General features: G+C 40.5%; 1 protein-coding gene across 4 annotated transcripts in view; it reads right to left on the bottom strand.

Moving 5' to 3' along the window:
• Window positions 1-17,242, bottom strand: part of sez6b (seizure related 6 homolog b) — a 422,519-nt gene that overhangs the window by 93,789 nt on the left and 311,488 nt on the right. For all 4 annotated transcript variants that reach the window (XM_088079418.1, XM_088079416.1, XM_088079417.1 and 1 more), the window contains exon 7: window positions 1,489-1,655. In XM_088079418.1, coding sequence (XP_087935544.1) covers window positions 1,489-1,655 — 167 coding nt within the window. The remainder of the gene's footprint in view (window positions 1-1,488; window positions 1,656-17,242) is intronic.

The following is a 17,242-nucleotide window of genomic DNA, read 5'->3' as shown; positions in this document are numbered from 1 at the left end:
CTCTTCCTCTTGCCTGTGATCCCAAGTGCTGTGTAGGCTCTACAGAGATACTACCCTGCAAAGCCTCTGCATCCTACCTCCAGAGACCAGCACCTTGCCTTCCAGCCCTGCCTGTGGCTCATTCCTCTCCCTGATGAAGGGGAGCCTCATGACTGTGTCACAGAGGCTGTACAGTACTCTAAGCTTCGTGCTGAGCGCCACACCTTTGCCGGGGGCTGAAATGACACTGTTTGTGGATGTATCCTGCTACAGAGATAATGATGGTTTGAAAACAGGGTATGCGCACCTGTGTGCACCTGTGTAGTGTGAGGACGGAGAATTGAAGGTTGTGCAGACAACTGTGCACAGTTGTGTTCTGCTCAGTTAGCTGAGCTAAAGGCCCTCACGAGTGCTTGTGAATTAGGAAAATACAAGGCAGTGACCATTCCCACTGATTCAGCCTATGCTCACGGGGTGTGTCACCTGTTTGGAGCAGCTTGGAAGGGGAGAAGAATTTGAAAGGCTGATGGCTCCCCTATCCAGCATTGTGATCAGATTGTGAGGTTATTAACAGCCATGATGAAACCAAAGGCGCTGGTCATTGTGAAGTGCACTGCTCATAAGAAAGATGGTACTTGGGTGTCTGCAGGGAATGCAAAGGCGGATGAGGCTTCCAAGATGGCTGCTGCCACGGACCCAACAGCCATAATGATGGCACATGCATTCAGTCTGGAAGAACAGATCACGCTCAAGGACCTGGAGCTACTGCAGATGGAAGCTGAGCAGTGGCTGTGGACACTGAGAAGGGCCTCAAGGAGCAAATGAGGATCAAGATGGACTTAAAAAAGAGGGCGATAATGATCCCGCTGTTGCTGATGACTAATGATTAAAATTGATATGTAGGTTTAATTTTGACCTTGGAAACATTAGATTATGCCAGCCCGAATCCCAGAGTGAGACTCTGAGAAAAGAGGTCCAACACAAAGTCTCCCTTCATTACCTCTCAAACCTTTTCTCCCACTCCCCAGTTCCTCACCGCCAACATCTATTCTTTTTTTCTTGTCACTGTTTGAACGCATCTGGAGCTTTCACTGCCTTTCATACAGTCCGTGCAAAGCTTCTTTCGGTGGTCTTGGTTACCTGAATACCATCAATGCTGGACCTCCTGACCACCATTCAACATTGAGCGTCTCCAGCTATTCACTCCACAGCAAGCTTCGTACTATATTCAGTTGAAGGTCTTTGTTCATTCTATCTTGAAATCGATCATTCACTGAGAATCCACAGCAGGCCAGAGCTGCTGACTGATGCTGAACTGTTCTTGGCCTTGTGCAATTAGCGAGCTTACATTTTCCCTTTGTTCGTTATGGGTTCTGATGGGATCTATTGACATGTTTTCTCCACATTTTAACAATTCGTGATATAAATCAGGAGCCCAAATGACACTGGTTTGACAAACACCATGTCACCACATTCTATATTTGAATTCTCTTCAGCTTTGGTGCTTACCTTGGTACCTGATGGCAATGCCCGTGGATGTGCCTATAGCATCCGTAGTTAGCTCGATGAAGAGATGTCTGGACGTGCTGAGTAGACCTTCAATGGGCAGATACTCCACCTCATAGGAATCATACAGGGCAGCTGCATCTATGCTGTTACCATTTTTGATCAGCAGCCTACAAGAAAAGGAACAAAAAATAGTATTGCAGGGTTCTTCGTGCTGATGAGTTCAATATCTGGGCTAGTTTGGAATTACAAGCACCATAATGTACCTCATTTTGTATATTTTAACCCACTGTATACTCTATACTAAAGCTGCACTAATACATTTCTTTGCATGGATCAAATGAGTATGAAAGGAATGCTCACAGTGATATTTATCACGAGCTCTCTAGAACTACAAAGCCTTTTCTGCCTCTTTTACTTCTTATTTTGTTTTCCAGCAATCACTGCTCTCATGCACTTGGTTACCTGGCCTGGTAACTTAAACTTAAATCCAATACCCTTCAGCCATAAAACAGATTATATATGAATCACGCAGAATGGGGATTTGAGTTCTAATCTTGAGGGAAGACTGACACATTATTGAAATATTCAATGAATGGTCTCCATAGCTTAAAAAATCCATCCATCATTCCTCTGAGAGAGAATCTTATTTTTTCTAAGCTCAGAAAAAACATCACATCATTAAGCCAGGCTAAAAAGGGCATGGGTTTGGAGATTTCCAAGAGAGCAATAACCTTCTTCTGGCCAGCAGTGTTGTAAATTCTAATGATTTCTCTCTGAATTGGCTTGCACACCACAAGGGTCCCAAAGGCACACCAAATATGGCCAGCAGTGGGCATAGTTGCAGAGATACATGTAAGACAGCAGACAAGGTAGCAAACACTGAAGTGCTGCAGCTGCGAGCAGGACCAAAACACGTGCATAAGGTGTGCTTGAAGCTCACCACAACGGTCACATTTTGCATGAGAGTCCAGGTATATTTCAGCTAGTCTGGCTTTGCTGTGCACTGCTTTCAACTGAATTAGACCAAGGGTGCTTTCACACCTGAAAGTCCAGATCAAGGTCCGCACCAAGATTTTAGTTTTTTTACATTATATACATTTGGTCCGGTTGGTTTTGGTTTCACATTGCAATTAATACGAACGGACTAATTTACTTGACATGACAAATATCATATTGTCATCAACTACGTGGGTTACGTGTCTCTATACTTTAAATTTACGAGTTGTTTTTTTATTTCAGCAACCATGTCATTAAGTTAGACCATCCAACAGCTAGCTGGAGCAGCGGTGGTCAGGAACGTCTCAGCTGTGTGTCAGCTGCAGCACGTCTACAGAAATGGTGGCTCGCCAATTTTTACTCATGCCGTGCACGTTTGTCAACAGAAATAGACAGTTGTGTTTTGATGATTATGTTGACTCTATACCACCTTTACTGCAGTTTAAAAGTCTCTCTCTGTCACAGATATGATGAAATACAAAGACATCTGTTTTACTCCAACTTCCCTCCTTCCCTTTCAAAATAAAATAAAAGCCCTCTAACCGTTATGCACTGCTGACATGTGGTGTGTGAAACAGGCCTATTCTAAAGACTGCTGAAAAAAGAAGGCTACCTTTGCAATATGGTAGAACATATTTGAAGTACAAGGAGGAATAGGTGGGATTAGGTCATTTTGTTTTGGTAACATCAGTATTAGCCTGCTGTAATTTCCTGTCATTGAACCTTTCAAAATAATGCTTTCACACTGTACATGAATGAACTGTAGTTCAGTTTGATCCGGACTGAGACCCCCTCTTTTGGTCGGACCAAGATTCGACTGTTGGGTCTGGACCATGGTCCAGGGGAGGTTTAACACCTGTCATTTTGGCTCGGATCAAACTGGAAAGTCCAAAAGTCCAGACCAAATGACGTAGGTGTGAAAGCACTCTAAGTCGTGCACATGAAGAGGATGACTTGACACTTCTCAAAACATCTTTCCACTAAACATCTGACAGATCCATCCTCAATTCCTTTAATTTAGACTTAACTTTATGTATTTTATCATCAGTCAAATGCATAATATCTGCATAAATATTTGAAATAAAACCAGTCCTGCTTCACACCATTTTTCAAATGTTAAGTCTAGGGTTGAGGGTGGAAATGTTTTGAATTGGGGCAAGTGTGGATGGAAGGGAAAAATTAAAATGACATTGAAACTCAGTCCAGATTTTTAGAGCTGACAGCACTATTGGATTAGATGAGTAGCGAGAGGGAGATACTGGGAGCGAAGAGAAGACTAAGGCCTGTAATGAGGCCGCTTGGCAAGATTGAGGCCGCTTGGCAAGACTGGATGCACCAGTGTACTGTATATCAGGAGCATGTAGCCAGTAATTTAATTTATGAATATTAGCCCCCCCAGCCATAGTAGATAAAGTTAGGAAGTGCAAGGCCTCCTTTGGTCCTTTTTCCTATGAAGTGGCTTTTCCAATTCGAGGGACCTTGTTACCCCAAAGAAAATCTGATACAAGTTGGTCTATATTTTCAAAGAAGTTTTTGGGTAAAAAAATAGGAATACACTGAAATGTGCACAAAAATGTAGGGAGGACAGCCATTTTAACACATTGCACTCTTCCTACCATAGATAGGGGCAGGTTATTCCAATGCTGAAAATCGTGCTTCATATTTTTTATAAATGGAGCAAAATTAGTGTCATAAAGAGATGATCATTTCTGAGTAACTGTAACGCCCAGAATGCTTTGGTTCCTCAATATAGAGCAAAAGATGGTAAGCATATCAGGCTCCATCCTATCTGTTGCAGCTCATAGTTCCTTACCAACCCTCAAGATCACTGCGCTCTGAAAATGCAGGGTTACTTATAGTTCCCAAAGTCTCCAAAAATAGGATGGGAGCCAGAGCCTTCAGCTACCACGTTCCTCTTTTATGGAATCATCTCCCAGTTTCAGTATGGGAGGCAGACACCGTTTTCACTTTTAAGGGTAGACTTAAGACCTTCCTCTTTGATAAAGCTTATAATTAGGGCTGGCTCAGGTTGCCTGGACCAGCCCCTGGTTAGGCTGACATAGGTTTTATCTGCCAGGGGACTTGTTAGTCATCACTGCTCTCTGACCTTTATACTTAAGCCATGATATGTGATCAGTGACCATAGTTTTTTTCGTGAGTGCTTATTCTTTTCTGGAGCACAAGTTTCTTGTGTTCAGTTGAAATCCCCGTTCATGTGACGGGGAGGAGAAGGAGCTGGCAGAGCTTTCAGCCTGATCCAGCAGGGGTGGTTTTTAGTCCGTTCAAACCTGCTTCCCTGGCTCTGCCTCCTCTTTCTTTCTTATTTCCTTTTTCTTTCTGGCTTTGCCTCCTCTTTCTTTCTTTCTTTTCTATTATTGCTCTCTGGCCTTTATACTTAAGTCATAATTGCTTCTTAGTGACCCTAGGTTCTTCAATGAGCACTTATCCTTTTCTGGAGCACAAGTTTATTGTGTTTTAGTTGAACTGATACACTGAGCTCCTTTTCCTTTTCTTTCTCCCTCCATCTGACAACGCTCATGTCTGTTTACTGCTTTATGCTCACTGCAATAGCTAACTCCTTTGCCTCTCCAGAGTATTCCTGCTTCCTTGTCACTCAGTTGTCCTGGATCCTGGCAGCAACTTTGGCTGCGCTGGATCGTGGTGAAGGCTGTGCTGGTGCTGTGATCCTGCCTTTGGTCATGCTCGTGCTGTGGCTGCACTGATACTGTGCCCCAGACTCGCCCTGACTGTGGCCTTGGTTTTGCCACAGCTGTGGTCCTGCCTGAAGCAGGACCCCCCCACCCCCCCACCCATATAGCCTGTCAAGTGAAGATACAGAACCCGTGAGGTTAGTGAGAAATTAGTTGCGCTTTCTTTTGAAATGGGAGGCAAAATATATATTTTCACCTTGTAAAACAGCCTTTAATGTTTTCCATAGCAGTGAATAGGAAACTGAATCAGATTGATTCCCCACCAAGAAAGTACCTACTGATTTAGAGATTTTGTCACAAAACTCATCTCTGAACAGCAAAGTATCCAAGCACCAAGGGTGGCTTTTCTTTAAATTTAGAGCAAATGGAATATCTAACTGAAGTGGAGCGTGATCCTAAATTATTATAGCCAGATATTCAACTGATTCAACAGAACTAAAAAAGTATCTGTCTATAAAAAAAAAAAAATCTATGCGAGAGAACACTTTGTGCACATCTGAGTAAAAAGAAAAGCTTTTGGATAGAGGGTTCAGTGATCTCCAAGGGTCCATGCACCCATTATCTTCCATAAGTGTTGAGAAAGACTGCTCCATTTTCAAAACAATTACATTTTTATTATCAGAGCGATCCAATAATAGGTTAAGAACAAAGTTTAGATCCCCTCCAAAAATGACACAATGACACAATGATGTATCTTCCAATCGGGTCTGATTTTACATCTGAGGCTATAAATTGAGTTCTATTATTAATCAATCTTACTACACCTCTAGCTTATGTGTTGAATTTTGAATGGAATATCCGACTAATCCACAGTTTATAGTCTCTTCTGATCATCAGTTTTTAAATGAGTTTCCTGCAAAAATATATCTGCTTTTAAGTTTTTAATATGTGTAAACAGAGTTTTACTGGACTGTTTAGTCCACATACATTCCAACTGAGCATCCTAACCGAGCAATCTGCCCTATTCCCTGTATTAGGTGACACATGAAAAGTAGAATCTGTTTCAATCAGAGCTAAAATAGCCAGTGCCATACTTTTTATTTATAAAAAAATTAAAAAAAAAACTCCAAATAACCTATTGTTATCAAGTTTGAACACAAATCTGAAAACAAAATTAATGAAAAAATTGAACCCACAAAATAAAAAACAAAAGCTAAATATAGATGTGAAATAGAAGAAATAAAACTTAAATCCTAAGTTCCCTTGAACCAACGTGGGGAAGTGCAGGTGACACTTGTTGAATCCTCCACTCTCCTACTGACAAAAAAAAATATATTTTTTTCAATACATGGGGGGGACTTTAAACAAAATAGCAAAACAAGAAAAGATACCTTTTGCTTACACAGTACAAAGTGTTGGCAAGAACTTTTGAGATAGAGCCCTGTATAAACCTCTTGTACTTGACAAAAAAGGTGTTTTGCTGTTTAACTACATTCATTGTCTAATGCAAATGATGCCCAAATCAGCATGGAAAATACAGCACAAGACAGGTTAAATAGAACTTAAGTCCAAAAGCTCACCATTTGAAGTGCACCAGTCACATTATGCACAGGCACATTTTTATACTCCTTCGCCTCAGACATACAGCTATCAGTCACTCACCCCAGTGACCATGATAAAAAGCTTGAGCTTTGTCTAGAGTGTCAAAGAAAAAGACCTGATTATCGTGGTAAACCCGGAGCTGAGCTGGGTGCAGCAGGCTGAAGAGAACGCTCTTCTTGAAGAGGTTGGCTCTCACATCTCACAAAATGGCACATCTTCTGATGATGCTTGCGCTGAGGTTGGGGAAAAGCATAATTTGTTGCCACGGAAAGTCATGTCCTGGTGTCTTTTGGCCATCACAAATTCTTTATGCTGGTTGTAGTGGAACTGTACAATAAAAGCTCCAGGCCCTCTGTTGCTCCCTCGGTCGCTCTACCAAGATGATGAGCCCTGTCCAGTACCAGTGGCGGCCAAAAAAAGTCCGCCCCAAACACCGGTGAAAAACTATGTCATAAGTTTTATTGAGTCTTTCCACTTTCTCCAGGATACCCACTATCGTCATATTTGAGCAGCGAGAGCAATATTCTAACTGGTCTATTTTGTCCATAAGCTTCTCATTTTGCGATTTCAGTGAAATGCAGCAGTTCAGCGAGTTTATCACTGTGGTTGGAGAGTGAAGATTCCAATTCGTAATACGCTGGATTTGCACATTAATTGTTGACTTGATGGAATCCAATGTCTCGTGAACCGGAGTTAAAGCAGTGTCCAGCAGTGTTGAGACCGTTGTGGTAAGATCACTGTGAATTATCGCTCAAAGATTTTCCAAATTAGTGGGAAGCAGTGGGTCCAAGCAAACTTCATCAGAAGCAGCGCTGGAGTGGCTTGGCAATGCCAGGCCAGGATGGTCGGCTTGGCTGTGGCTTGTGCTATCTTCGTAAGTGTTAGCCTGGGTGCCAGCATATTCATTAGGGTTTTTTTTTAATCTTCTAGAGGGCATATTAAAAGCACAAAAAGTTTGTGTTGCATATGCAGCCTTGTAAAATTACCATTCAGTGAAAGCAGTGTACACAGGAGTGAGAAAGAAAATGGAATATATCAATTGTTCACAGAGCCACCTTCACTCGTGTCTCCTACAGCAGCCTGCTCAAATTTCTTTTCTTTAGAATATGTAGCTAGTTGATTTTCATACTGTGCAGACATGAACAAATGGCTGACTTGAATGCATAGATTATAGGAAAAATGCATACAACTAAATATTTCCTTGCGGTTGTATGTGATCAAAAATCTCTCAAGTTGCAATTACAGTTCATGTCTGTGAAAATATGGACGCTTTACACACATCAGAATTTCTCTTAAATCAGCACAATTTCAAGATAAGTGTCACCAATTGTCTCCTCTTCTCTTCGTGACTTATGACATAACAAATTGTCCACCTGCTCCACCTCAGCTCCACTGATGTAGACAAGGGTGTGTGTCTTTGCCTCCTTCTTTCTAAAATCAACAATCAGCTCCTTGGTTTTACTGATTTTGAGCAGTAGGTTATTCTCTGTGCACCACTCTGCAAGATTGTTGATTTCCTCCTGGTATGATCTCTCATCGTTGTTTGTAATATGGCCGATTATGGTGGTGTCGTCTGCATACTTCAATGCTTATAGAGTGTTATTATTTTTATGTTCTTTGGTGTCCCAAAAGGCTCATAGAGAAATGATGAAACTGATTGTAAGCATTGTTAGGTGGGTATTATTAAACTGCAAATAGATCACGTTATCAGGGTCACTGTGGGTGCACAACCAGAATAGTTTTGTTATTCATCTCACACTGCTGTTGGAGGCTCTATAGAGATACACATCTGTATTACCTGCTGCCAGGTCATTAGCTGGTCATTACATGACGGCTTCTGAGCAAGTTCCACAGTGATACTGAAGAAGACCAGTTAGAGTGCCTATTGTTGAACCCAGGTATGTTTCAATAAGCTTAAGTTTTGAAAAACTTCACTCAGCAGAGCCATCTGACTGTATTAATAACTGATAATAATGCAAAAGCCTGCCCGTGCTGCTGTGCTGATAAGCGTGCCCGTAGTGGCGTCACTGGCCTTTATCAGGATCAATTATGTTATCGCAGACAGGTTTCTCAATCAGTTGATTGACTTATTATTGGTTTAGCTGTTGGAATAATGCTAAAATTCCATGTCTTTTATCATAAAATAGGTGGTTCATTTTCTTTCACACCGCAAACGAACCGCTCCAGGGTTCCATTAGAAGCGAGCCGAGACCATCACTTCTTGGCGAACTTGGCTCGCTTATTTTGTTCTGCATCAAAGAGTGATTGCTGTGTTAACATATGCCCGAACGAACTGGGCCAAGGGGGGAAAGACTCCCTGTTTTGGAACAACTTCTTCAAAGGTGAAAGCGCCCTTTGGCTGGTTTGATGGTCTGAGAGCAGAATTGGTTATTAATAGATGAAAATCTGGATCTGATTTTAAAAAAATGCTACATAATGAGTCCTATGAATGCTTAAGTGACTCTCCTTTTGTTGGAGCCAGTAATCCATCAAAGGCAGGCTGATTATTTTGTGTCTTTTGTGATGCTTATTTGATACAGCTTGGGATCCACTTTACCAAAGTCATTAAAGGGGTATGTACAGTATAGAATGACTAAAAAACCAGATGGCTCTTGACAAGAACCTGTTGAAACACCAGCAGACATAATTTCTTTCTGACCTCTTCAGTTTCCTCAGAGCTGTCCGGATGTCTCTTCATATCTATGAAGTTCATATTTGTAGCAGCAGTGTAAGAGCAGCCCAGAGCAACCAGTTGCTAACCAAATGGATTATTCAGCTAATTTCCCCCCTTCCTTTGAGTTCTCTGTATCTGCTGAAATGAAACTTTACTGTCACTGCTTTGGGCTGCACTGACAGCCAGGTGTTCCTCTGCAGAGTCCTCAGAAACCATGTCCTCACAGGGACAAAGCAGAGGGTACTTAGCACAAGAGTCCTGTTTGGACTTAAGTGAAGGAGCGTACACAAGAGGAAGGCGATACATCACTGTTAACGGAGCATTGTAGTGGATGATTTGGTGACCGAATGGGATTGTAATGCTATTATTATTACATGAATTATCATTATTATTGTTATTATTATTATTATTATTATTATTATTATTATTATATTATCTAATTAACTTGTTGAAATTTAGAAACTAAAAACAATCTATGTGTCTATGAGAATCTATGTTGAAACGGAAATAGATACTTACAGTAACTCCAACCTCGTGAAACCCAAATGAGATGAAGACTTTAAGAATGAAGTCTAGAATCATTAGTGTGTGTGTCAATTATGTGTTGGTTCATCTTGAAGAGAATCTGGGACTTAATTCAATGTGTAGAGCTGCAAGGCTGAGTGACAATGTCGATAGATTTGTTGGGCTGCAGACACCTTGTTAAATGCTGTATTAAGTGAGGCGTTATTTGAATGAATAGGTGTCAAAAAATGAGCTCAGTAGCACCCCCTAAATGTCAGCCCTGGCAAACAATTTCATATAGAGGTATGAAAATTTAGAGGTACATAGAACATGTCAGGACGGACAAAAAATCCTTTTTGAGCCATACTCTAAACCCAACAGGAAGTCAGCAATTTTGAATTGAAATGTCTTTTTTTGTGATTTCATAGTGATGGAATTTGAAACAAAAGTCCTACAGATTTCAATGGATTGACTTCAAAATTTGAAAATCCCACCTTCAGATGTGGGAGACCTTAGATTGCGAGCAGTTTTTGTTTTTGTGTAACGGTGTGGAAGTTATGGGGCCACGAAGTTACGTGTTTCGCCACCAAACAGGAAGTAGTTTTTTAAAACTATTGTACATGATCCAAAATGCCACAAACTTCACATGCTTGATAAGAGTCCCACCCTGAACACATCTATATGACAATTTTCTTCCATACTGAGAGCGCCACCTATTGACACAAGAAAGAAAAAAGTTTTACACTAAGAGGTCCAGCTCCTCAGGTTGACTTGATTGATCTCAAACGTGTGTCAAAAAAAATTATTAAGATTTTGGTGATGATGGAAAATGAATATTGTCCGTTTTTGTTGAAAACTCTTGATAAAAGTTATGAGATATAAAGACAGAGGCCCTGTAGTTTCAGCCAACATTGCAAACTGTTTCTGCTGCACTTCTTCCGTTCCTACCTTTCACAATAAAAGCCCTGAATGGATACACAGTGTCACAGCTTGCCAGAGGGAACTCATTTTAACACAGAGGCTGTTGTGATGAGATGTTTATGATATTTTTGACTTTACATTTTTCTCTGACCTCCTCTTTAAGTTTGCATAGTATCTCAATTACATTTATTGAAATAAAAGTATTTGTGAGGGGAAAAAAAGCTATTTATTATTATATGGATGGCTGGTAGATTTTTTTTCTACCAGCCAAATTGGATGGTTAATCAAAAAGTTAATTGTGGACTGTCAGCTGTAGCAGGCAGCATTTTATAATATTCCAAAATAACACAGGAAGCTGTTGTCTTTGAGTTTGACTTTGCATGGTCCAATTCGTCTCTAACTTCACATGCTGTGTAAGTGCCACAGCCTAAAGACATCTACATGTCAATACTTTGTTATAACTCCACCTACATAAAACAGAGACACGCGGTCACATCAGTCGACATCCAGCAAGAAGTCCTGAGGTGCGAGGGCCCGTTCATCGCTGCTTGCAGCTTTAGTTATTAGGGCCCAAGCACCGAATGGTGCGAGGACCCTATTGGAATTGGTCCGTTTATTATTATTATTATTATTTCACCAAATGAATCGCTTTTTTGAGGGCTTTATCATACTCAAAAACTCATGAAACTTGGCATGCTTATGGGGAATGATGAAAATGTTTGTATTTTATAGGTCTTGTGTATAGGTGTCAAAAAATGAGCTCAGTAGCACCCCCTAAATGCCAGCCCTGGCAAACCATGTTTCCATGTTTCATGTAATGAAATGAAATGATGTCATGAAATGATGAAAATTTAGAGGTACATAGGACCTGTCAGGACAGACAAAAAATCCTCTTGGAGCCATACTCTAAACCCAACAGGAAGTCAGCCATTTTGAATTGAAATGTCATTTTTTGCGATTTCATGGTGTTGGAATTTGAAACAATAGTCCTAAAGATTTCAACAGATTCACTTCAACATTTGGAAATCCCACCTTCAGATGTGGATGACCATAGATTGCGAGCAGTTTTGGTGTTTGATCAACAGTGTGGAAGCTATGGGGCCAAGAAGTTACATGTTTCGCCACCAAACAGGAAGTTGTTTTTAACTCAGTTGTACATGATCCAAACTTCACATGTTTGATAAGAGTCCCACCCTGAACACATCTATATGACACTTTCACATGATAGTGAGAGTGCCACCTATTGACACAGGAAAGACAAAGTTTTACACTAAGAGGTCCCGTTCCTAGCAAGTTGACTCGACTGATTTCAAAATTATTTTAAAAAATCATTAACATTGTTGGTGATGAGGGAGAATGAATGTTGTCATTCGTTGATGAATGGTGTTTCTGTGACGCCACGGTGAATTTCGATGTTGCGGCATGACATCAAAAACTGTCATAACCTGACCCCAGATGGTCAGATCTTAACAAAATTGCCAATTGCACCAATACTCACCATAAGTGGCACAGACATCAGAAGTCCTAAATTGTGATAACTGATATGATTTTTTTGCATTAATGTGGAAAAAATGGCTCTTCTGCGCCCCCTAGGAAAATTTCAATGAAGCAGCCCCCGCAGACCGTTTAACATAGAGCTACGAAACTTGAAATCATGTTCAAAAGCCCAAGACCTACAAAAAAGCCTCTTGGAGCCATGCCCTAAACCCAACAGGAAGTGCGCCATTTTAATTTTAATTTTCACATTTTTTGTAATTTTAGTGTCTCTTTGGTTAAACACTGGCATAAAACAGGAAGTTACATTTGAGGGGCTAAAGATGCTCAAAAACTCACGAAACTTGGCAGACACATCAATAGTCCTAAGATGTGTTATTTGATATGATTTTTTTAGCTGTGATGTGCCAAAATGTACTCTGGAGCGCCATCTACTAATTTTCAGCGAAGCAGCCTCTGCAAACCGTTTAACCTAGAGCTAAGAAACTTAAGAAACTTATCTAAAAGCCTCTTGGAGCCATGCCTTAAATACAACAGAAAGTCCACAAATTTTAATTTTATTTAAATTTTTGGCCAATTTTTGCAATTTCTGCTAGAGCCTGACTGATTTTTCAAAACACCCATATTATCACCTGATACAAGCCTTTCACAGAAAAAATAGAGCAAATCAGCCTTGGCTCATATTTTTCCCAAATCTGCTGATAGGAATACTCTGTTATATGATCACAGACCATGTAATGCAGGAAATTATGCTGGGAGTTTTTAGAAATAGTTGCCTTCTATCCGTCCACTAGATAGAGCTCTTATTCCATTGTTCAGCCATTGTTTGACTCTACCACACACACACACACAGAAAGAGAGAGAGAGACAGAGACAGAGAGAGAGAGAAGTGCTCTCTTACTTTGTTGTTAAAATACTCTAAACACTCAAGGACATTGTGACAGAGAGCGTTGCAGAATAGTGGACGGTGGTGCAGTCAGTTGGAGTGTTTTTACGGTAAGCAACATTGAAGTACATACTGTTATGTTTAAAAACAATGGCCTCATCTTTCTGCAAATGAACAAGATGACCTCAGGTTTCAGGGTACAGGAAGAAAGCACTACCAACCAGCTGACTTTATTGTATTTAGCAACTTTCCAGACCCTCTTTGCAGCGTTATATTTAAGCAGCAATGACAGACACATTTAGGGACTTATTTAGATCATTCAGGAAAAAGGAAAAATATACTGTCATCTTTTCCCATGTTTGTTGCTGTGAGTTAGCCCACAACAGTGTTGTAAGTGGCAGATCACAATGCACACACACGCACACACCTGCTAAAGTGACTTTAGTCATCTCCAGCCTTAGCACTACATGGAAGAATTACTAATTCACTGCTGCGCGCAGTGTTGCCCTTTCTCAGAGAAACACGGCCACAACAGTCGGCGTCCAGCGAGTAGCCCTGATGTGCACAGAGGTGCGAGGGCCCGTTCATCACTGCTTGCAGCTTTAATTATTATTATTATTTTTCTCTCAAATGAATTGCCTTTATGAGGGCTTTAACATATTCAAAAAGTCATGAAACTTTGCAGACTTATCAGGTCTGGTGAAAAATTTGATATTTTAATGGTCTCGTGCGTGGCTGGGAGGAAATGTATCAGTTGCGCCCCCTACTGATTTTCAACAAAGCAGCCCCCGCAGCACGTTTTACCTGGAGCTGTGAAACTTTGGAGGCTTGTGCAACACCCCAGTACCTACAAAAAAGTCTAATGGGGCCATACAGTAAAACCAACAGGAAGTCAGCCATTTTGATTTGAAGTTGTAATTTTGGTGGATTTTTGGCGATTTTCATGGGTTGTAATCTTGAGAACTTGTCCTAGAGCTTTCATCAGATTGACTTCAAATGTTATGGCTACCTTCATAAGACCTTTGACAGCAAAAGTTCTTCAAATCATGAGTTTTCAACACACTGTGTGATCTGTAAGAGGCATCTAATTTGCATGTTCTGCCATGAACCAGGAAGTAAACAGGAAGTGGTATGTGACTCTGCTGTAAATGGTCCAATATGACCCAAACTTCACATGTTTGATAGAAGTCCCACCCTGAACACATCTATATGACAATTTTAAGCAATAATGTGAGCACCAATTGTTGGCACAAGACAGCCAAAGTTTTACAGTAAGATGTCCAGCTTCTAGCAGGTTGACTCAATCAATCTCCAAATGGTCTCAAAAATCATTAAGATGTTGATGATGCTTGAAAATGAATATTGAGAGTTTTTTGTTGAAAGGCGTTACCGAAGACAGGTGGACAATTTCGATGTTTCAACATGACATCAAAAACCATTGCAACTTTACCCCAGATGATCAGATTCAGATCAGATCATAATCAGATCAGATTACAAAATTTCACAGATTTGAGTCCAGGCCTGAAGACATCTGAAGTGCAATTTTGAATCTTACTCATAGCGCCACCTATTGTAGCAGGAAATTACTTTTTTTACTCTTTGATTTTTCCCCTGTAGCAGGTTAACTTAATTTACGTCATATCCAATTAAAATACTGTAAAGACCTTCACGATGCACATAAACAACACTTTTGAGTTTTCATCAAACGCTGTTGCCAAATTTACGCAGTATTCACCATAAAACTGGAAGCATTTTTGAGAGGCAAGGCATGCACCAAAACTCACCACTTAGCACACACATCAGAGGTCCTATAATGTGATATTTGATATGATTTTTTTTGCACTTATGTGCCAAAATGGCTCTGTAGCACCCCCACATATTTCAACGAAGCAGCGCCTGCAGTACATTTCACCTAGAGCTACAAAACTTGGGAGGCATGTGTAACAGCCCAAGACCTACAAAAAAGCCTTTGGACCCATACACTAAACCCAACAGGAAGTCAGCCATTTTGAATAGAATGTGCAATTTTGGGTATTTTTGGCCACTTTCAGGGCTTGCAAATTTTCGATCTTCTCCTACAGATTTCATCCAATTGACTTTAAAATTTAGAAATCCTCTAAGAAGGACTGGGACATTAATAACAAAAGTTATTACATTTGTGAGTTTTTGTCACATCGTGTTTGTTACAGGGCCAATCATTTCCATGTCTCACCATTAACAAGAAAGTAGTTTATAACTCTGAGGGGCATGGTCCAATCTTCACCAAACTTCATATGTTGGGTGACTGTCTTGCCTTGAACACATCTACATGACAACCATTACCATTACTTTTAGCACTGGCAACATGAAATGTCATAGAAATTACATGCTTTCTTCTTTGATGGAATGCTCCGACAGATTGTATACGATTGACTTCAAATCTGGTGACAAAACATTTATGACCTTATTGATGCCTCCCTCTGAAGTATAGGTTTTCCATGAACACTGTTGCCATGGAGACCCAGTGGTTGCCGCCAAACAGGAAGTTGTTGTAACTTTACTTTGCATAGACCGATTGGCCCCAGATTTCACAGTTGTGATCAGGCTGTGGCCCTGAACACATCAACTCGTCATTGGACTATGATACTCACTGCGCGACCTACTGCCAACAGCAAGTATGGCCCAAGCACAGAATCGGTGCGAGGACCCTATGAAATCCAAGGAATTATTAGGGCCTGAGCACCGAATGGATGCGAGGACCCTATTGATATCCAAGAAATTCTTCTTCTTCTTCTTCTTCCTAAAAATGAATTGCCTTTTGGGGGGCTTTATCATACTCAAAAACTCATGAAACTTTGCAGCTTTGTCAGGTCTGGTGAAAAAATTGATATTTTAAGGGTCTCAGGTGCAAATTTTTAAAAAATGGCTCAGGAGCTCCCCCTATTACATTTGTGTGAAACAGCACCTGCCTCTGCTTTCACCTACATTAACCAAAATTGGTAGGCACATGTGACACCCCAAGATGAACAAAAAAGTCCCTTGGACCCATACAGCAAATCCAACAGGAGGTCGGCCATTTCGATTTGAATTTGCAATTTTTAAGTTTTCAGGGGTCATGTTTTTTACATCTTCTCCAAAAGATTTCATCCTATTGCCTTCAAAATTACATAATCAAAAAACATCTTTTCAGAAGGAGTCAGACATCAAAAATGATTAAAATCGTGAGTTTTCATCACACCGTGTGGCCGTTATTGGGCCAAACATTTCCATGTCTCATCACGAGCCAGGAAGTAAACAGGAAGTAGTTAATAACTCTGAGGGACATGGTTCAACGTCACATATTTGATGACCCTTACAATTTCTTATAGCACCACCTGCTGGAAACAGGAAATGGCATGAAAATCACGTGTTCTTTTTTGATGTATATCTCCTACAGATTTCACCCAGTTGACTTGGACAAATGTGGTCAATGAAACTTTAAGACATGTGACATAAAAAGTGATTTTAAAAATTGAGTTTTGGTCACACTATGTTGGTGTGGCTTGGTTTTCAAAGTTGATGTTTCGCCATGAAACAAGAAGTTGGTGTAACACAGCCAAACATAATCCGATCTGCCCTAAACTTCTCATGCTTGATAACAGTCTCGGCCTGAACACATCTGCATGGCTCTATAGAGTTATATGATAGCGCCGCCTACTGGAGACAGGGAGTTATATGTTTTATATTTTGATATGCACCTCCTTACAAGTTGACGATATTCAGCTCAAAGTTTGTAAGAAAAGCTTTGAGACCTTGACGATGCCTTCTTGTGATTTCAAAGGTTTTTCATGAACATAATTGCCATGGCAACATGGTCTTCTCTGCCAAACCGGAAGTTGTTGTAACTTCACTTTGCATCAACCGATTGGTCCAAAATTTTACAGGTGTGATCAAGATGCAACCCTGAACACATCAACATGTCAATTAAGTATGATACTCACAGTGCTACCTACTGGCAACTATCCTTTGATTTACATGACATTGACATGGTTTGTTCTACAAATGATA

This window comes from Plectropomus leopardus, chromosome 6, assembly GCF_026936395.1.
Source record: "Plectropomus leopardus strain MGB_pleo_1.0 chromosome 6, ASM2693639v1, whole genome shotgun sequence".
NCBI lineage: Eukaryota > Metazoa > Chordata > Actinopteri > Perciformes > Serranidae > Plectropomus > Plectropomus leopardus.
The sequence above is the reverse complement of the archived record's forward strand: the minus strand, read 5'-3'. Positions and strand labels throughout refer to the sequence as shown.